The sequence below is a fragment of the Varanus komodoensis genome, unplaced genomic scaffold, assembly GCF_004798865.1.
Source record: "Varanus komodoensis strain SLA01 unplaced genomic scaffold, ASM479886v1 scaffold32, whole genome shotgun sequence".
NCBI lineage: Eukaryota > Metazoa > Chordata > Lepidosauria > Squamata > Varanidae > Varanus > Varanus komodoensis.
This window is the reverse complement of record NW_025335798.1, coordinates 5,900,715-5,922,057: the sequence shown is the minus strand read 5'-3', so window position 1 is coordinate 5,922,057 and position 21,343 is coordinate 5,900,715. Positions and strand designations below refer to the sequence as shown.

At 41.4% G+C, this 21,343-nt stretch overlaps 1 protein-coding gene across 8 annotated transcripts in view; it reads right to left on the bottom strand.

The window, feature by feature from the left end:
• Positions 1–21,343, bottom strand: part of BIN1 (bridging integrator 1) — a 129,625-nt gene that overhangs the window by 43,532 nt on the left and 64,750 nt on the right. For 7 of the 8 annotated variants that reach the window (XM_044437923.1, XM_044437921.1, XM_044437924.1 and 4 more), the window contains exons 3-6: positions 15,102–15,156; positions 13,998–14,092; positions 12,382–12,477; positions 4,043–4,150 (exon numbers count right to left, since the gene is read on the bottom strand). In XM_044437923.1, coding sequence (XP_044293858.1) covers positions 4,043–4,150; positions 12,382–12,477; positions 13,998–14,092; positions 15,102–15,156 — 354 coding nt within the window. Of the gene's footprint in view, positions 1–386; positions 480–4,042; positions 4,151–12,381; positions 12,478–13,997; positions 14,093–15,101; positions 15,157–21,343 lie in introns of all 8 variants that reach the window. The other variant, XM_044437929.1, reaches the window with a different exon arrangement.

The following is a 21,343-nucleotide window of genomic DNA, read 5'->3' as shown; positions in this document are numbered from 1 at the left end:
ACCTATTAGTAGTTCATTTGTTACAGCAGGAACGACCAATTAATATCCAAATTGGAAAAACTACACAGCTTTTTAAAAACATGCAATAAGTCTGAGAAGAACAAAAAATGCACAAAATGCATGGTACTGCTGTCTTTTAAACCCGTTTCTTATATTAGCCATCCCAGTGTGGTCCTTCCAAATGTGTTGGCCTACAACTACTGTCACTCCATGATGGCAGCTGGTTTCCAACAAAGTATACAAAAGTCCGAAGTCATGAGTACAGGGAAGCGGATGTTTATAGGACTGCTTGGAGTGACTGCCGTCCAGGGATTAAGAACAAGGCGGATGGCTTCAGACAGAAAAGCACATGCAAGGTTAGAGAGCAAAGGAGGCTGGGCTGTCACCTGGTTCCGCAGAAGATTAGTCTGAGCTACGAGATGTGCTTGTAGCTTCCCTTGGCACCACTGAGGCGCAGCTTTCTCAAGCAAGGAAACAGGCTGTGTGAAAGCATTTTTAAAACAAAAACAAGAAAACAGACAGGACACCTTTTAAGTTCTTTTTTTAAATCAAACAGTTAAGAGTGTTATAGGGCCAGGCTGAGCCAGTGACCCTGACAATCAGGAGAGAAAAGAAGCATTAAGAGACAAGTCAAGGGTGAATCCTACACAGCATGCCAAGTCTAGCAGTAATTAGCGCTCCACCACATGGTCAAAGAACACCAAGGTCAGCAGAGCTTACGAATACTCCAGCTGCAGAGAACAACAGAAAAGAAATTGTTAGTCATTTAGAAGGCAACGAATTCCACATTTTGGGGGTGGCAAGTTCCTTCTGAGGCAGAGGTAACTTTTTAAAAAGCCAGGATTAATTAACAGACAACATGATTGTTAACAGACATGCAGATTACTCAGTCTTTTCAGCACCTTATTTTAATATTGCATTACATCATGGCCAGTAAAGTCTGCTCATTAAAGTGTATTTAACAGCAGGTTTGGTACAAGGATGTCACAACAGCCAAATCTCCCTGCTGCATCTGCAGTTATATGACCAGCACGTTTTCTAGGTCAGAAGCAGGCAATACAACAGGAAATGTCCTATGTACATTAAGGGTCATCAAATCATTAAAGGGGTTTCCCTTCCTCTGGCCTTACCATGTGCTAGCATGACTGCCTGATGTGAGGAAACCTGCACATGTACATAGCTAACCTGCCCTGAGTCCTGAAACACTGTGCATAAAAATCTTTGTGCATCATCTTCCTCACCTCATATAGCCACGCTGCAATGTGGGTGGTAAGCAACGGATCAGGAGGAACTGATAGAGCCAGTGTGCGGTACTGGTTAAGAGCACGGGACTGGGACTCAGAAGATCTGGGTTCCAGGCCCTGCTCAGCCATGGAGCCAGTCACAGTATCTCAGCTCAGCCTACCTCACAGGACTGTTGCTGTGGGGATAAGACTAAGAGCCGGAAGAGTGGACTGATGTAAGCTGCTTTGAGTTCTTTAAAAAAAGAACAAGGCAGGATATAAATCCAATGAACTAAATAAATAAATATTCTGGGAGAAGCATAACCATACATCCTATTTAGTTTCTCAGTACTCCTTCATACGAGTAAGGCTAAAAGGAAGTTTATATTGCAAATATAGCAGCAGTGGTAGGGTCATAAGGGACGAATGCTGCAGAACAGCAGAAAGAGAAATGTTTTGATAATGATCGTTCCTCCCAATCCAGCAACCCATAACCTTTTCAGCCCCAAGGGCTGCACTGGACATTTGCCTCCATGCCAGGGGCTACACATGTCTATGCACAGGTGCGTGTGTATGCGCGCGCACACACCTGCACATACTGAGGCACCTATGCTCACTCATTCATATTTTCACAAACACACACACACACAAGCACTTCCCCTCAGTTCCACCCCAAAGAGGGTCAGGTCATTTATCTTCAACCTCTAAGAGAGACTGGGGATAAAGGAAAGAGTTTCCCTTGTTAGTTCTAGTGCTAGTTCAAGGGAAATCTCGGGCATTTTGTGAGTTGTGCTAGCACGAAGGAAAGCTCTGGGTAGAGTCCCCCAAGCTCCACAGGCCACACTGGGAAAGTGGCTAAGGGCCACCTGCAACCTATGGGTTGTAGTCCCTGGCCCTAGACAGAAGAGGAATGACTTCCTAGCTCCCCGTGCCTGCTTCCTGTCACAAGCACCATCAAATGCTTCTTGTGAAAAGCTGACATCTGGACAAACCTCACATTCTGAGCATTTTTATACATAAAAATGTAATTGTTTTAATACTTGTATTTCAATCATGGTTTTAGGTAAGCCTTACATCTCCTTTTTTGGTCATATTTTAAAAACAGTATTATACACTCTAAACGATATCAGATTTGTTTAGAAATCAGTTTCTAAGTGCTGTCAGATGATCATCAAGCTCTGAATCCTCATACTGGGCACAATTAGTTATCTCTAGCATACAGAAAATATTTACATGGTCAAAGACTCAGAGTATACTGTATTTGGGGGTTGTTCTGCAGGTCTGAACCTTTGATAAACAAGTAAAATGGGGGTGCCTGGAGAGTCTCATTCCTAGAATGTGCTGAGTTGAGTTGCTCTGCTGCTGTGTGGGAAAAGGGGTAACTCAAAGAAAGTTGTTTGTCCACACAGCAGAGTGACTGTGGGACTGAATGGCCATGTGGCTGATGCCGCCCCCACCACACACACACACACACACACACACACACACACCATATTCAACATTACTAATTGTTTCTCCTGTTCTCCGGAAAAGGAAAATCAGTTTTGAGCAATATTTCCTTCTTTTCCATTGCCCATTTGCATCGTGCCTCTTGATAAACCACAGTAGCACTTACTTCCAATTGAGATGCATAGAATTTTGCTGCACTTCACTTAGATCAAAAATGACAGCCACAGTATGGAACAGAAAAATTATCCCTCAATAATACTACTCCCTTTAGAGAAAAAGGAAGAATACAGTAATCAAGAAGATATTAAAGCCCAGCTGCTAAGTAGATACTGATCTCATACTCATGTTCGTGAGTTGCTTCATCAATAACTCCACAGGAGTGGCCTCACTCCTGAGTAGCTGCATTTCCCAATTGTATGCATTCTTGCATCTCATCTGAAAGGATCTAGGGCAGAGATGGGCAACTCTGAGAGATCCAGAAGCCACTTGCCATCAGCCCCATGCAGACCACACTTCTGCCGCCACCAAACTTCAGCAGTGCCTCCCTTCATCCCCACCCCCCAAGTGGTTTGACAGTGAATTTTGGCCGCAAATTGTGATGGAGATTTAAAAGGGTCAAATGCTGACTGTTTTCAAGATAGATTTGTCCTTTTCAAGCTTCCGTCAAGGTCCACAGCCAATTTTCTCCAGCAAATTACAGATTTCTTTACCACCATATCAACAAATATTGTTGATGCAGGAGTGGTGGGGGTTCTATTAGAGGCTGGGGCGTGCATACAGCCACCCCGATCTACAGATTGCAACAATCTCCTCCAAACTGATGATGAGAATCTGGCTTCACTCTACAACACAGTTTGTCCAAGCAGAAGAAGATGGCTTAGCAAGAAGCCCCCAGTACAATGGTAATTGAGAAAAAAAGGCATATTCCTGGAAAAAGTAGCACTCAGAACTTTTCTCAGAGAGGCTATAAAAGCAGTCTCCATCCTACAAAGCAGCAGTCTCCTCTATCCTCTATTCTTTGCTTAAAGTCAACCTTCTCTAACAAGGGGTCCTACAGATACATTCTACTACTACTCCAGCCTGGGGGATGCTGGGAGATGTAGTTCAACACAGCTGCAGCTCTGGACTGGGGAAGGTTGGGTTAAGAACTTTCATCTAAACATAATCATGTGCACCTGTTGCCTTGCCACTTCTCCAGTAAATGTGAGGTTCGTTTGGGAATATTAATTTTTAAGGCCGAACTAGAGATTGAAAATATATAAATGCAGTATTTCTTCAGACTGAAAATAAGCAGTAATCTTTTCATTAAAAAACAACATTGAGGACAATATCCTAAATCACCTAGTTAAGAAAAGGTAAGGGATCTGTACCTTGGCAATTTTAGTTTCATCTTTCTTCTTCGCAGTCTGTAGAGATTCATAGTGATGCCTGGCACTGTCGTAATCTACAAGTTTCCTTCCTCGCTTAGCAATGCGAGACTGAAGCAGGGTAGGGGAAGGGGGGAGAGGGAAAGAGGGGGGGAGGGGAGAGAGAGAAAGAGAGAATTACTAAATACCAGAGCCATGTATTTTAATGGCCTAATAATCTTTACAGTCTTATGCATTCTGCTCAATATGCCAACAATCTGTAATGGTCTCAGAGCCAACTTGTTGAATCATGTTTAGGTGGCCAGACAGGTGATATAAATTCATCCTTTTGCTCAGCAATTGTGGGAAAACTACACACACACACACACACACACACACACATATATGACTGATTTACTACATTCTTAGACTCTTGATGCACACCACCACCAAAAGCGCTTAAACAAAGGTGGAAGGCTGGCCATGGCCATTCAATCCATATGATGAATAGGCTAGTTTTTAATCACTTAAAATATGCATAATAAGTTTGTTTCTTCCTCTGCGTCTCACTCTGTATCAGACGTCAGCATAAACTACTCCAAACATGAGTATATTTGTGACAGATGTTCAAGGTTTCCCTTTAATCTTTTGTGAAAACGAGCTGCTTTTTAGTAGCTGCACCCAGGCTGTGAAACTCCAGGCCACAAGAGATTAGGTTTTTTCCCTCTCTGCTGTCCTTTTAATTCAAGCAATTCCTTGATGTGTAACAAGGTTTATTGGGCTGGAGGTTGTTTTTATTCTGCTACAGTTGTGCTTTTAATTTTAAGGTTTTAATGCATTTGTTTTAAATACTGTTTTAATCAAAAGAATCATTAAATTATTATTGCTTTAAGCAAGTTTTATTTATAATTATAAGCTTTGAGTTGGTTGAAAGGCAGTGTACAAATCAAATCAAATCAATAAATACACATATAGCGTTTCAGAGAAAATTTCAGGATATATTTACCAATCTATTTGAGAAAGATTGTTGCTGTTAGTTGCGAAGTTATGTCTGACCCATCGCGACCCCATGGACAACATTCCTCCAGGCCTTCCTGTCCTCCACTATCCCCTGGAGTCCACTTAAGCTCACACTGCTTCAGTGACTCCATCCAGCCACCTCATCCTCTGCTGTCCCTTTCTTCTTTTGCCATCTTTTGTTCCCAGCATTAGGCTCTTCTCCAGGGAGTCCTTCCTTCTCATTAGGTGGCCCAAGTATTTGAGTTTCATCTTCAGGATCTGGCCTTCTAAAGAGCAGTCAGGGTTGAACTCCTCTAGGACTGACCAGTTTGACTGCCTTGCAGTCCAAGGGACTTGCAGGAGTCTCCTCCAGCACCACAAGTCAAAGGCCTCAATCCTTTGGCACTCAGCCTTCCTTATGGTCCAAGCTTTCATATTCATACATTGCAACTGGGAAAACCATAGCCTTGACTATACACACTTTTGTTGGCAGGGTGATGTCTCTGCTTTTTAGTATTCTGTCTAGATTTACCAAAGCTCTCCTCCCAAGGAGCAAGCATCTTAATTTCTTGGCTGCAGTCACCATCTGCGGTGATCTTGGAGCCCAGGAAAATAAAATCTGTCACTACCTCTATTTCTTCCCCATCTATTTGTCAGGACTGGATGCCATGATCTTAGTTTTCTTAATGTTGAGTTTCAAGCCAACTTTTGAGCTCTCCTCTTTCACCCACATCAAGAGGCTCTTTAGTTCCTCTTCACTTTCTGCCATTAGTGTGGTATCATCTGTATATCTGAGGTTGTTATTATTCCCGGTAATCTTAATTCCAAATTGTGATTCACCTAGCCCTGTCTTTCACATGATGTGCTCTGCATATAAGTTAAATAGGCAGGGCGACAATATACAGCCTTGCTGAACTCCGTTCCCAATTTTGAACCAATCAGTAGTTCCATGTCCAGTTCTCACTGTTGCTTCTTGACCCTCATACAGGTTTCTCAAGAGACCAATAAGAGGGTCTGGTACTCCCATCTCTTTAAGAACTTGCCACAATTTGTGGCCTAGTTCATAGAGCTGGGCAAAGTTCAGATGGGATAATTTCATATACACTGCAGTGGGCTTTATGGAGGAAAAGCAGGATAAATTGTTGTAAACAGACACTGTGATAAAACTATCAGAGACTTAAGAATAAGAACATAAAAGTCATAAAGACCTATCTGTCCTGTTTTCCACTGTGGTTCATTAGCACTCTTCTGCTTGTGTACCTCAGCAATTTGTACTAAGAGGCACCACCAAGCTATAGCAGGGGCTGCAATTCACACACAGAAGGTCCCAGATTCAATCCCCTGCTTCTCTAGGTAGAGACAGAAAACGATCCTGCCCAGAACTCTGAAGAGTCATTGCCAGTGATACTGCCACTACCACAGTACTAAGCTAGATGGACCAAGGGTGTGACCCAGCATAAGGCAGTTCCATATGCTCTTATTCCTTCTTCTGCTAACAGGGGAAATATATAGCCATCTTGACTAGCGGCCATTAATGGCTTTATCCTCCACACCAGCAATTTTAAAAAAGCATGCAGTTACTGATACCTGCTGAGTTCCAATGAAATAAAGCAGTTACAGGCAAGTCATTGGCGGCAACAATATCCCACACTGTAATGTACTAAAACTTACACAAATGGTATGTGGGGCAGAACAGGCATCACAGTTTTTCAAACAAAAGCAGCTGTAACAGTGCAGGAATCATGACATGGGCAACTACTTATAACAACAGATCTTGCAGCCTTAGCCCATGCTGCCCAAGCAACTTCTGCACATTTACCACACTTTAAACTGCATGAGTAGGACACACAAAACAGCTAGATGAAGCAGATTGTGCTTCTGCCTTTCAGTCAATGCACCAAACACAGAAATTACACCTTCACCTTTTCTTGGTGTCAGCTGTGACCGGCCCCTACCAGTTTTGTTTCACATCTGAGGCAAGCTAGCTATATGTTTAATTTCCTACTAAATTACAGGACTTAATCAACCCTAGAAGTTGATCAACATGAACTAGCATGGGTCTAACAGGAAGCAACGTTAAATGGGATGTTTACACATTTATTTATTTAAAACATTTTTTAAGGGTTGCTTAAACATTAAGGGTTGCTCAGCTTCTGTATCTTTCAGAATATACAGAAATGTTAACATACAATGTCAACTATATTGGAAAAAGCACTATTGGACACAATTAGTTTTTATATTTACTGAAAGACATGCACAGAATTTTCTGTCCCAGGGCAGCATACAAATGTTGTAAATAAATAAATATTTGGGAGTATACATGGAGACAGCTGTTATAAGACAAGCTGCTCCAGACCACTGAACATTTGGATTACTCCTTTTTGTACTTTTTCCAGCTACACAATTTCCTTTTTGCAACACAGAAATGTACACAGTATTCCAGATGCATTAATACTATAGATCTGTATAAAGTCATTACCGTATTGGCAGATTTATTTTTCATTCTTTTCCTAACATGGAATTGGCTAATTTCACAGCTGTTATACACTGGGTTTTCAGTGAACTATCCACCATGACTCCAAGTTCCCTTCCCCACTCAAATCTTATCAATATAAACATGAAATTCAGAATTATGTTTTGCCTTTTCCCACAAATATATCTCCTGGAGTCCACTAGGTTCCTAATCCTTCCTGTTTTTTATTTGACATAGATTCCTAAAAATCCTTAAAAAAAATAGGAGATTGACATGCTGCAAAGCAAAGTACTGCTCACCAGCAACATTATCTGGGTTTATAGGGCGGGTTTGTGTTTTGGAGCTTACACTCCTTCCTCTGCCAGATTCCTGGGTAAATTGCTTTTATTTTATTCTCAGCAATTTGCCTTTTGCCTTTTGCCTTTTGGCAAATTAGTGTTTGTTATTAGTGTTACATACCCATCACTACAACACTTTAGGAATACGCAAGCCCATTCATGGCAGCAATTTTATGACAGTGCCCACAATATCCTCTCAAAATTCAAACTGTGCCCACCAAACCAAATTGTACTTATTCACTCACTCTGTTGCAAACCATAAAGGTCAGGCTCAGAGAGGCTGGAAGGGTATCTCTATAGCAAGAAACTATTAGAAACAGCTCTGCCTTCACTTCTCTGCCCTTCCAAAACTGGCATAGATTTTGCCATTTTTTTCACAAGAAAAGTTGTTCACACCAATATCAAATGTGGCAGAATATGGTAAAGAGAGAACAAACATCACATCTGAGAGTTAGACTCTGCTGTCCAAAATGACTGCTATTCTTTTGAAATAATTGGTGATATTTTGGGAACAGAACAACTGGCATGAAATATTGCATTTGCCAAGCCTAACAGACCATGTAAACAGTTCAAGGGATTACACAATGTCCTTTCAAACATGTGTGGCTTTTGTTACATCCCTGCCCCTGTCTGTACATTATGCTCTCACTCCCTCCTTGCCTGCCAGATAAACTGAACTTGGTTTTATCTTTTGTTTAATTAAAGTTCCACTTCAGCTCTGAATGAAGCCACTGGCATCTTTCAACAACTCAGTCACATTAAATCACTAGATGAATTTCAGATGCCTCTATCAAGAAAGTCCTTTCCTGTTAAGAATTGGGCTTACATCCACTAAGACTACTAGAAAGACTCATCTGCTAATTTACGGCGGATATTGTTCTTCCTTGACTGTCTGAGAGAGATAGATTTATTTGCAACTAATGGTAGAGAGCCGGTAGGATGGAATGGAGAGACTACCATACTTGGAAAATCACTGGCTATCAAACTAACTTACCTCAGAGAGTTGCTGTGTTGAAAAAAATGGGTAAGCCCATGGAGTGCCTCTCCTGAGGAGGACTGATGAGCAATATGAAGAGAGTGCCAAAATTCTGGGTTGAAAGGGCTTCTAACAGAGCAATCCTACATATGTTTACTTGGAAGGATTCCTACTGTGTTCAGTTGATCTTATCCCTGGTTAAATGTATACATAATAATGTGGTGAGGCTCAAGTCCTATGTGCATTTGCATCTATTTGCAAGGTTCTCCAGTTCTTTATCTTCTTACAAGAATCCTGTGAGGTAGGTTAAGCTGAGAATAGAAGTCTGCTTGTTTGGCTCAAAGTCACATGCTGAGCTTCATGCGTAGTGGGAATTTATACCAAGATCTCTCAGCTCCTCATCTGAAACTATAAGTGGTTTCTAACCTCGGATTCCCAGATGTGGTTGGAGTGCAAATTCTATCATCCCTAGCCACCATGGCCAATGAGGAGCCAAGGTGCACTATCCAGGTTTGAAAAGTTATCCTTTAAAAATTGGTCATATTTAATTCTGCACAACTGCATTTTGAAACAAGGTTTCCACCCAAGTTGACTGTGTGGACACCATCTAAAGAAAACAAAGACATTTGTATGCAGCACTGTAAGAGAGCCAGCGGTCACAAGGATTCTGCACTGGAGCTTTTTTAGCAGGGACCCTGAAATTTGCCACCTGTGTCAGAATTTCCTGTTCCCTGTGAGCTGGCCTGCATTCCTCACAGAAGCTGGCAGGTGAGTGAATTTTCCCAGCAAAAATATGTTGTTCTTTGTTGTAACACATAGTATTTTGGCCTGCCTTTGAAGACACATTAGCTTTTCAAAGAAGTTGCTTCAAGTAGATGAAAATTTCACGCATCTTAGACTCTCCTTGAGGCTATGATTACAAGAATGCCATGATGAGCACCTGCACTTCAAAGTTTACCACTGCACCCCTTCTCACTTGTAATGTAAGTGTGATACACACTCATGCAGATTTGCAATCATACCTATTTCTCCATGTATGGTTGCAAATCAACTAGTGCACAAGCACCAAATGGATGGAGATGCCCTCTGCCTCTATAGCCTCATTTCTGTCATTTATAGTCCGTTATGAAAAGGACACTCTTCTTAATTCTGCAACACTACTGCTGAGGAAATCCTGGAGAGCAGTTACCCACTTCAGCTCACAAAAAAAGCTGCCATCAGAAGTCACTGATGTAGCTGCTTGAAATGAAATGGGGAAAAATGCATGCACACACATGTATGATTTCCTTCAAACATTGGATAAGTGCATGAGAAAGAGAGCACAGCTTGGTTTTGTCTCTCTTCTGGGATACAGCAGAAGGGGGTTAAACAGGGTGTTTGATTTCACTGGGACAGGGCCAAGCTGACCTTTTCTATGTGAGATCATAGTTACAACAACTGCCATATGGAAAGTATATTTCCTCTTCAGCCTTCTCCAAAACCATTTCATGCCTGGGAGGGGAAAGCTCACAGGATAGCATTTGACGCTTGGGAGGGAAAAGCTCTCAGGATGGGACTGCCACTCTCCCTAGCAGATAGTTATGTGCATATTAAAAAGAATTTTACCAGATGCAACCAATCCCTAGAAGTGCATTACTGGATACCTTATGATTAAGTTTCCTTGGCAAAAGAAGGCAGTTTGAAGGGGAAGGCACAAAAGAATAAAGAGTACAGGCTTTCAACCTAAATAGACAGGAAAATCTCATGCAATGACAAAGAGGATCATTCAGCCGCAAAAGCCACTGTGTATGGCATTCTGTCCTTCAGCTATATGAACTGTTTAAACATGCCTATCAATTCCATTAAAAAAGAAGAGATTTCTCAAGTGAAACTGCATAAACAAAATTAAGATTTACAAAGATTTATTACTCCACATGCACATCTTTGGTTCTTGTAATACAGAATTTGTGCTGACTGAGAACATTTGTGCATAAAATATACAAACTCTCTTGCTACTCTTTTTTTCTTTTCTTTTCTCTTTAAAGAGCAACAGGAAAAAGTCACCACTTCATTATTGGACTATTTTTGCTTTGAAAGCTCTGAGAGATGAAATGGGAGGAGGAAACACTCAATGGGTCTTGTGTCCAGTTTGGGCTAATTTTATATCAGCTTCAGGCCAAGAAATAATAAAAAAGCAACTGCTGCATTCCACAGCCAGAAGCCGGACTTTGATGCCAAAAAAATCTATCAATAAGAAGAGAATGAAAGGAAGAAATGATAAAATCAAAAGTGGTTGTGTACTTTGAGAGGCCTAGTAGTAAACAGACGAAGATCAGTTAACATTCACCAGGAAATTGGGCAAGAAAACGATTTTTCATCATACTGAATGATGCTTCCTGCTGCAACATTCATTCTATGGTTTTGGTAAGTACCACATCCTAGATAAGATCAGTTTAGCGCCTTTCATAACTGCATTTTATAAGAAACTGAAGGCTTTGTTTTGAGGCTTTTAACTTGTACAACAAATTTAAAGCCACTGCTGTCATATTATTGGGATGGAGGTGTTACACATTTTTAATCTCACTGCTGTTAGGAGTTCATTGTTAAAGTATATACTGAGTGTGAGGTTTTTTTAAAAAAAATGCATGCAGTAATCCCAGGTATTTGAATACTAGGCACACATTATACTGCATGCAGTGCACTACCACAGCTACCATCATCATAATCATCTTAGCCGTAGCCACACTTCAAGGAAATGCATGGTGCTGGACACATTCTGCACAGTAATTATCTTTAGCCCACTCCCAGGCCAATTTTGACAGTTGAAGTTCCCTTGTTATCAGGCCCTTTCTTGAATGCAGTCAGCTAGAGGGTATAGCAAGGGGCACGCTCGCTCACCTCCAGCTCCAAGTGCCTCTCCCATCATGTTCTTCTGACTCCCTCCGCTGTTTATGCACTGGGGGGGCAGGTCTGAAGTGCAGAGCTTGCTGTATATTTCTTGGATCCCCAAACAATTTAGAGCATGAAATCACATGGTGAGGCTCTGAAGGTATAGCAGCCTCCTCATCCCAAGCTTCTTTAGCAAGGGGAGCTAGCAGGCACAGGGCAGCAAGGAGAAGGCCAGCAGTTATGGCCCTGCTCTCCACTTCACGCAAGAGCACTCCAGAAAACACACATACGTGAGAGTTACATCCCGCACAAGGAGGCTACATGGCTCAGGTGGGTATATGTGAGCCCATGCTCCACCACACCCTTACTACACCAGGGTGGATAACATGTGACCCTCTGTGTTTGGACCTACATTTCCCATGATGTCTCATTGCTGGCTATGCTTGCTAAGGCTGATAGGAGCTGTTGGCCCAAATATCTGGTGGACCATTGGTTATTGGACTTGCTGAACCTAAGCCTAATGTCCTTTCACCAATCAAGCCTTGTTTCTATGCTACAGTCCAAACCAGGCAAAGTAATTTTCTGCGAAGAAATTCATGTCTCACAGAACCGTTTTTTGATTTACAGATACATTTTCAATTTCAATTACGTTTCCTAATTTTCAAAAAGGAATAGAAAAAGTAATATAGGAATGAAGTGAGCCCCATACTTTTATGTCTGGGAACTGGCCGAGGTAGGTGTCCATGGTTAGCAGTGCCTGATCCACCAACTTCTGGTGGAAATCTGTCCACAGCAGGTCATTGTTCTAGAACAGAAGAAGAATCCAGCAATCAAGTTGGCAGCAACAGTGTAACTGTAGTAACATTTCTTAAGTAGGTTCTATGAGTAATTTCATAACATGATGAAAGGCAAACTCAAACGTGCCTTCAAACATATGCTTTCTTAACAATTATTTTTAGATTGTACATGTTCCACCTTTTTCTGCTTGTGAGGAACCCATCAGTTTACATCATTCCCCTCTGCTCTGTTTTATCCTCACAGCAATGAGGCTGAGAGTGCAAAATTTGCCCAAAGCGCCCCAATGACTTGGGGTGACTTCATGGCTGAGAGGGAACTGGAATCCAGATCTCTCTGGTCCCCAGTCCAACACTCTACCCACTACACCCACAACAATGAACTGCAGCCAGTCACAAAGCACTAATTGATGAGGCTAAGATATAAGTCCTCAAACACACCTACTTAGGAATGTAGATACAAAAACATGTGGACCTAACCTTATCATTCACTTTTTTGATACAGTTCCTATAACCTTAAGAGCCGCAATGATCTGCAGAAATTAAATAAGCAAAGAATCCCTCTTGGCTGCATCTCCCATGCAGTAAGGTCAAGCTCTCCCTCTTAATTGTGTGCCTGCCATGCAGTAGTTATAGGCACAAAAGATGTGTCAGTGAATATAAAAGGCCTGCCTAGCTATTCCTTCTTCTGCAACTCATATAGCTTGATCTTTGCTTATGGACAAATGCCCCAAGCCCACACAAGTACAGTAGCTAGGAAATAGCACAGAAATGGTCAGTACACTGCTCTGTTAAGAAATACTTTTTGTGGAACACGTCAGATCACACAAAGGCCTAAAACATTCCATCCCATTTCATACGTGATACCAAACCAGTCTTCCCCAACCTGGTGTCCTAAAGATGTTTTGGATTTCAACTCTCATCAGGTCCAAATAATGGTTAGAAATCCTAAGAACTGCAGTCCAAAACATCTTGACTGCTCCAAATTTGGGAAGCCTGGGCTTAACCATAGTTAAGCATTATGTGACTTGGGCAATTTAAGCCTCACACTTGCACACGGTCTCTCCTCCTTTCCTGGTATAACCATGAGAAACAACTTGGAAGCACCAATCTCCTGGCCAGCACTAACCACAATATTATTATTATTGTTGTTGTTGTTGTTGTTGTTGTTGTTGTTGAAACAACAGTACATTTCAACTGTGGCTTATTGAAACAACTGTGGCTTATGATCTGGCTTGTTTCAGCAATCTATAATTCAAATGAATCACAGGTTGCATTTTTTGGACAGAATGACAAACTATGGTTGACATTAAAACAGATGTGGATGCTTCCAGTCCCCTTACTTTGGCCATACTACATGCAGGGTGGAAGAGATGAACAGGCTTGTTCATGTAATGTCAGACATGAACAAGCCCAAACTGAACTATTGGGCTATACATTCCAAAATCAAATGATAATAACAGCCCCCATGGGATGCACTGGAGATCATCACACACAAGTGATGTTAACTCATGCTAGAACAGAACCTCACCTCTGCTATTTTGTTAGTATCATCTCTTCCTGGCCAGTCCGGCTCATACACTTCTTGCAAACACTCTGTCAGTTTCTTGGAGGCCTCGTGCATTGCTTGGAGATAGAAAAGAGAGACTCCAAATTTTGAATGACACAGTAGCATCCCACAAAATACTCATCCACAAGAGGAAGAAGCAGAAGAATGGACTTTGCTCACTGAACAAATTCCCCATTCCAAACCCATTGTAATACTTAGGATGAGTGATTTTCTAGGCAAGGAAAACAGAGGTTAACATAAGAACACCACAAGTACCTGACCACTGGCTTTAACACTTGGCATCTAGTACGGGCAAACAAGAGATATAAAACATACCTGTTTAAGAATGGTATTTTTTTAAAAAATCTTTCTTTTGGTAGTGGCTCATTTGCAATTTTGAATTTTTTTTTTTTTTTTTTGGAGGGGGAGGATAGTACTTTCCAAAGCATTTCCTTTGCTGGATTTTTTAAAGCACTGAATTTTTCTCCACCTAATTGTAAAATATTGGTGAACATATACTTGAGAGTTCCCGTTGATTATACCATTAATCAGGATCAAATCATATGTGTGCTTTTTAAATTATATGAGCAAAATTACTATAAAAAGAGAAGTGAGGAAGAGTTCCATCAGGGAAAGGAGTTTCCACTTGGGACTGTTTGTTCAAACTACCTTTGAATCATGAAACCTAGGGTGTTTAAAGAATTTGCCAGTTACTAGTCAGTGCCTAATAGACCAAAATCCTTGATATCAAAGTCATGTATTATATACTGTGGTTCTGTAACAGATACCCAAGGGATGGGTAGTTTTCTTCATTGGGTTGCATACAGTGTTGATACTACTTAGAGCAGACCTGTGAAAACGACTAGTGCTTATGTTAGACTAACACTGAATACAAGCTTATGTTAAGTAGGAGTTGCCCATGATAGATACTTGCTGAACTCCATTAAAATTTTCTAGAGGTAGTTGCCCAAATTTAATACAGATGGTAGAACCCTGAAGCCTAGATAACCACATGTTGTCATTTACCTCACAGAAGATTTAATAAATGCTGTTTTCTAGAGTCACAACTATTTTTCCAGGCTTTACCTTTTACCGAAGCCAGGTATGTCCGGAGATCCTTCTGCAGCTTACTTCCTTCTGACTAAAAAGACAGAGAACAGCACAAGTGAGAAAGCTATGCAGCTGCAAAAGTCAATAAACTCAAAAGGCTCAATTTAAAGTACTGGTGTTGTTCTTTAAAGCCCTAACCAGGGGTGACCAGGTGCCTAAAGGACTGCCCTCTTCCATACAAACTTGTTGGGGTCACTGGCTAATACCGGTGCCCTATTTAGGAAACACTATCCTGAGAAATACTCTAGATCCTCCTCATTTAGATCTCTTTATTCTCCAAGGTTTTAAATTTTATTTATAAAATTATTTCTTCTCCACCACTCAGTACTTACAGCCTCCACCCACCACAGCTTATTTTCATACAAGTATAAAATGCTGATTGCCAGTAAACACAGAGCATTAAAACAGACTCATACTAACATGTTGACAGCAGAGACATAAAAACATGTCAACAGCATGTACAAAATGCATGACAAGACAGACAGCTTTCCTAATTTACTTACACATAACACATGCACACACACTCAAAGGGACAGGATTAATGAAACCTCTCTGTGAAGAAAGGTTTGAAGAAAAACGTTCAACATATGCATACATATTCAGAGAATATTCAACATCAATATGTTTCTACGGTGCTGAAACAACTCTGGGCGGCCCAGTTCTCCCAGCTGTCTCATCAAATCTAGCTGCTGCACAGCATAAGAAAGTAAGAATTGTCGCAGGCCTTCTCTCACTTCTCTTGCTTACTGTTTGGTTACTACTTCAGAGTAAGACATCTGAGAACTACAACTTTAACGTCATTTACTGCAGACACCACTAGGTGTTGGTCAGTCAAAGAAGGGCCCCAGTTTGCAAATGGAATGCAAGGCTTTCATAGGAATGCAGGTCCTTCCAAATGCTCCACTTCTGCCAAAGTTCTAGTGCCATTCTGATAAGGAGAACTTCTCTTTTTCACCTTCTTAATGTATGTCTCTGAAGAAAGTACCAAGGAAAGGATATCTTCCTGGTTGCTCTTTCACAACTATAACTAAGCTGGTATGGAGTTTTCCTACTGACACCAAAGTAGCTATATAATTTCTAAAGAGAGGAGGCAGGAAAGGGTTGTAATTCTGATAGTCTATTCATATATGACACTATATTTCCATTTTCGTTTGCTCTCATAAAGGGACTTTAAAGAAAGGAAACACACAGAACATCTACTTCAGAAGGTACCAAACTCTGAGCAGATGTTTCCCGTCATGATCCCCTTCTCTCTTACAAATGCTCATCCCAGAAATATCTGCTTCTTTATCTTTATCCTGTGCTTTCTCAGCTACTGTGGCTATGCTACTGGAGCTGCTAGGCTCTAAGAGCTTCACTTGATGTGACACAATCTTCCCACCTGCTGAACTAGCAAAGCTTCCTTCAAGGAGGAAGTTGTCTAAGGAATGATTTGCTACCAGCACTCCACCCTGTTCAGTCCAAGTAACAAAGCAAAGATGGACTTGGGAAGCACAAACACAGTGAGCATATATCATTAAGAGTAATGTCCATTATTTATTATATAATAAGGCTAATATGCCAATTTTCTTTCATCTAGGAAGGATGCTGATGCTTACCTCTCACGAGGCAGGCACTACAAACCGGATGTCACAAGCTACAATGTGCTATGAAGCAGTGGTCCACCATGGACAACCATATCCATCTCAATGTCCAATCCACCTCAGGTAAATTTTAGGTTGGTAAGAAATGGTAAGAGTTTATGAATAGGTGTTTAGGCAGATGTAGTGTTGCTGCCTGTAATATCCTGTGAGCTGCAGAAGTACACAGGGATTCTTCTGTTATGCAATCATCATCTATCTTTGATGAAACATGACACCTCAAAGAGTTGGCTAGTGTTTCCACCCAATATTTACAAAGAAAGGAAAAGAGCAGGAAGGATAAGGTTGTTTACTCAATCCCAACAGGGCTCAGTTTATTCCTCAGAACAGAAGATTTGCTATTTTAAGGAATATATTCCCTTTCCAGAAAACTTCCACAAAGGTGAAGCTTATCATCCTGCAGACCATTATGCCTTTGAGGTACAATGTATATCTCAAATAAGAATGAGGGCTGGACGGGAGGAAGAGACTGGCCTGGTTCACACATGATGACAACCTAGACTATGAACTATGGTTGATGTTGAACTGTAAGTTGTTATCATATGCAAACCCTGCACTATGGTTTAACTACAGCTTGTTAACCACAACCAACCAGGTGAACCAAAGTTTTCTTGTTGGGCTATAACTATGGGTTGTTCAGGCTTAACAACCCAGAGTTAAAGCATAGTATAGAGTTAGGAATAACAATAATAATCACAACTCACGACTCAACAGATCCATGCTTCAACACTGAAAGCCAGTGTGCTTTCCCGGTTAAGAGTGCTAGACTGGGACTTGGGAAATCCAAGTTCTAGTCCCACCTCAGCCATGAAGCTCACTGGGTGACTTTAGGCCAGTTATGGACCCTCAGCCTAACCTACCTCACAGACTTGTTGTTGTTGTGAGAATAAAACAGAGAGGAGAACTCTGTAAGCTCCCTTGAGTTTCTTGCAAGAAGAAGAAGGGGGAGCATAAATATAATGAATTGGTAGTAATAGTAATAATATCAACAACAACTCACAATAAAACAACAACCCACATTCAGCCCATACTCTTGGTTTTCATTTCATGTGAACCAGATCACTCCCGCTGGAGAGGAGAGGAGAGGAGCTATTCTTCTGTTCAGGAGGAGCTGTTTCCATGCTCTATCTAATTTCTCTGCCAAAAAAAAGTTTTATCAAGGATTATTCCTAGCATTTTGTTCTTTCCTCTTCCACGGTAGAACCTGAGTGGTGCCTCGCTCAACCCCAGCTCCCTTGGTATATCAAAAGAACATGCTGGGAAATATTTTTAGCATCAAATCTTTCCTCGACAACACCCACAAGAGGGAATATCTGCATATGCAGCACACCTGCTCTCTGCCAGCAAACCAAGAATGCCTCCCTCTTCAATTGGACCTCTTAAGCTGCTCCAGATGTAGCTACACCCAGAAAGCACAGTGAAGAAACTGCTGGTGTTTTGTTAGTAATGCTGCAAACAGCACCATTATTAATCCTCAATCAGTACTGAGTACACTTCAAATCAGAAAAATATATAGCTGTTGAAATGCACAATATGTATTTTATGTATATATATGTGTGTGTGTATATCGTGCACATTTCAGCAGTTCGGGCGCTCCAAATGCATCCCCTCAAAAGTGTCTGCCTATTTAGAACATTTATATACTACTTATCATAATACACATTCTAGAGCAGGTACATTGTTGTTACGTGCCGTCAAGTTGTCTCCAACTTATAGCAACCCTATGGCAAAACAAACACATGCAATACACAGAAAAAAAAACCACAAAGAGAAATTTAAAATTACAGAGTGAACTGTATAATAAAAAACAGTGTTTGAAAAGAAAGTAAGCAGTAGTTAAAAGCGTGGGACAATAAGAAAAACGTTTGACTGGCGCCTGAAAAATAACATGGGAGGAAATTTTGTAACTGGAATATCGAATTTGAAAAAGCCCTCTCCTTGGTCACCATCTGTCTAATGGTGAGGATATCCAAAAACAGCCTTCATAGAAGATAGTAACATCTGGGCAGGTGGATGCAGGAGTAGCAGCCTATGTTTATCAACTATTTTAAAAATTCAAACATTGACAAGAGCCACTGCTTAGACAGTAGTGTTTTTATAAGTTTGCCATGTTTATTTATTTACTTGCTTGCTTGCTGCCTATTCCTTCCAAAGAACTCAAGGAAACTTACATAATTCTGTTCCTCCTCTCAATCTTAACGTCACAACAACCACCATGGGAGATAGGTTGGGCTGAGAGTCTGTTACTGTCCCAGAGTCTCCCAGTGACCCCATGGCTGAGTGGGGATTAGAACCCAGATCTCCTGAGTCCCAGTCCTGGGCTCTTATGATGAGCTTTGAACAGAACAATGGCTAAAGAAGCTGAGCTATGCCCTGAACAGCCTCAAGCCCCTGCCCCCACTACCGTCACCATCTGCAACACTGGGATGATAATTGTGACCTAACTCATTAAGATGGGACTAAAGATTTCTACAGAACACTATAGACCACAATGCAAGCACAGACCACAGAATTCCACAGAGCAATATACTGCGAGGCAGATCCGATGCTGAGGTTGCTAGGAAGCTCCTTATTTCCAGTCAACAGCTTGTTGTGCAAGATTTTTGCAGCTGCTTGTATGATCCCTAAAGATATTAGATGCAATGTTTTAACATTTTAATTTAAAAATGGAATGGGTAATTTCAAACAATTTCATACTATATGTTTATTGTTACTTTGTCTAATGAATAATTGGAATATTTTAATCTAGGGTGTCATTGTAAATTGTCTATCAAGAATGAGCTGGTTGCTGACCATGATAAACTGTTGTCACAGAGCAATAGGCAAGCATTAGCTCTCCACATGTTTAGAATTCTGACTCCCAGCATGCCAGGCAGGGTCAGCAGGAGTTGAAATCCAAAAAATCAGGTCTTAATGTTAATTATTAGGAAGGCACCAGATTCAGGAAAGCTGAACTGGGCACAGTTCATACATTTCACTGTAACCGCTCTCAACAGCCAATAGCGCTTATTCGTTACATTATGAATAAGCAAGTGCAAATGGGGCAGCTGCAGATAGAGAGCTCATTATGGCAGCAGCAGTGGGGGATGTTAAGAGCCAAAGAATCCCAAAGAAAAGATGGCCCAGCTAGTGCACTAAGCTAGGCCCAGTTTCGGCTCACAAGGTTCCCAATTCATGCCTGGGAATTCTAGGTATTTCCCTCTTTGGGGAAGCACCATAGTGATAGGGCAACTGCTTTGCATTCAGGTCTTAAGTTCAAATGCCAATTAAAGGGCTCAGGTTGCAGTGGATGGGAAAGGCTGTTCTGAGACTCGAAGTGCCACTGCCAGGTCAGTGTCAACAATATTAGATGGGCCAATATCTGACTTGGTATAAAGCAGTTTCGTATGTCCAGCAATGATAAGAGAAGAGTTTCCCAGCATGCTCTCCTGCCCCTTAGTTCAGACATAACTGGCAGTTTCAAGGGTAAAATCAAGTACTTTATAGCCAGAGAGTAGAAGTAAAGAAAAATGTAGTGGCTTTTAAAATGAATATTCTACTTTATTAATATAAAGACTCCCACTTTTTCCTGACCACTTCTCTCTGCTCTACAAGTTTGCTCCAATTAGTGCAAGAGATCAGTGCAAATGACAGCCAGCTTTCATTGCCATTGCCCCTATAACTTTTGGAGCAACCTCAGATCTGCTTAGCACCTAGATGGTCTGGCTCAGGGCCATCTTAATGCATGGGCCTGATGGGCACTTGCCCGTGAGCCCCATACTAATCTGTGTATGTTAAGCCTTGGAAAATTGGAAAACTTCCAAAATTAACAGTAGTTGTAGTGTAGGGGCCCCAGTACACTGCTTTGCCCGGGGCCCATAACGCTGTTCCTAATTAGCTCTGGCCCAATTAGGTCTGCATATTATCTCCTCCTTGCTCCATCTTAGCATATCTGCACCCACGACTGGGGTGGAAGTGCTGTTCTCATCACTCCATGCATACTTCTTTCAACTGAACATCTAATCTGAAGAGGCATTCCAACTCAACACGAAAGCTTCCTTTTCTCAATGCTTTGTGACATTGCAGTGGATCCTAATAAACAGTGTTGACACAACTATTGATGCGGGGGAGGGGGGATCTGTTGAGAAGTGGGGTGTTCTAATGCCAAAAGGGGTAAAAGGAAGCATTTGGCCATATGCAACTTTTGCCTGCTGTAATAAAATGAGTAGGCTATTCTTAGGAAGTAGTGCAAAAGAGAGTAACTTAATACAGGTCATCGGAGGAGGAAAACTCCTCCTGACCATCCCCCAGTTGTGCTGCCCATCAAATTGCAGAAGAGCCTGGGACCACCAGAATGCTGGTACCTCTGCCAAAACACAAGCAATATTCATCTTGTGTGTCACGTAGCAAAGTCAGCCTCTAAGCAAAAAAAAGAGGCAGATCTCGTGCCATTTGCAGGATGAAAGCAAGCATGCTGGTATTTCTCTGAATGGACATACAAGGTATTTAGAGAAAGATTCCCCCCCCCCATCCTCCCCACGCACACGCGCCCGCAGAGAGAGAGAGAGAGAGAGAGAGAGAGAGAGAGAGAGAGAGAGA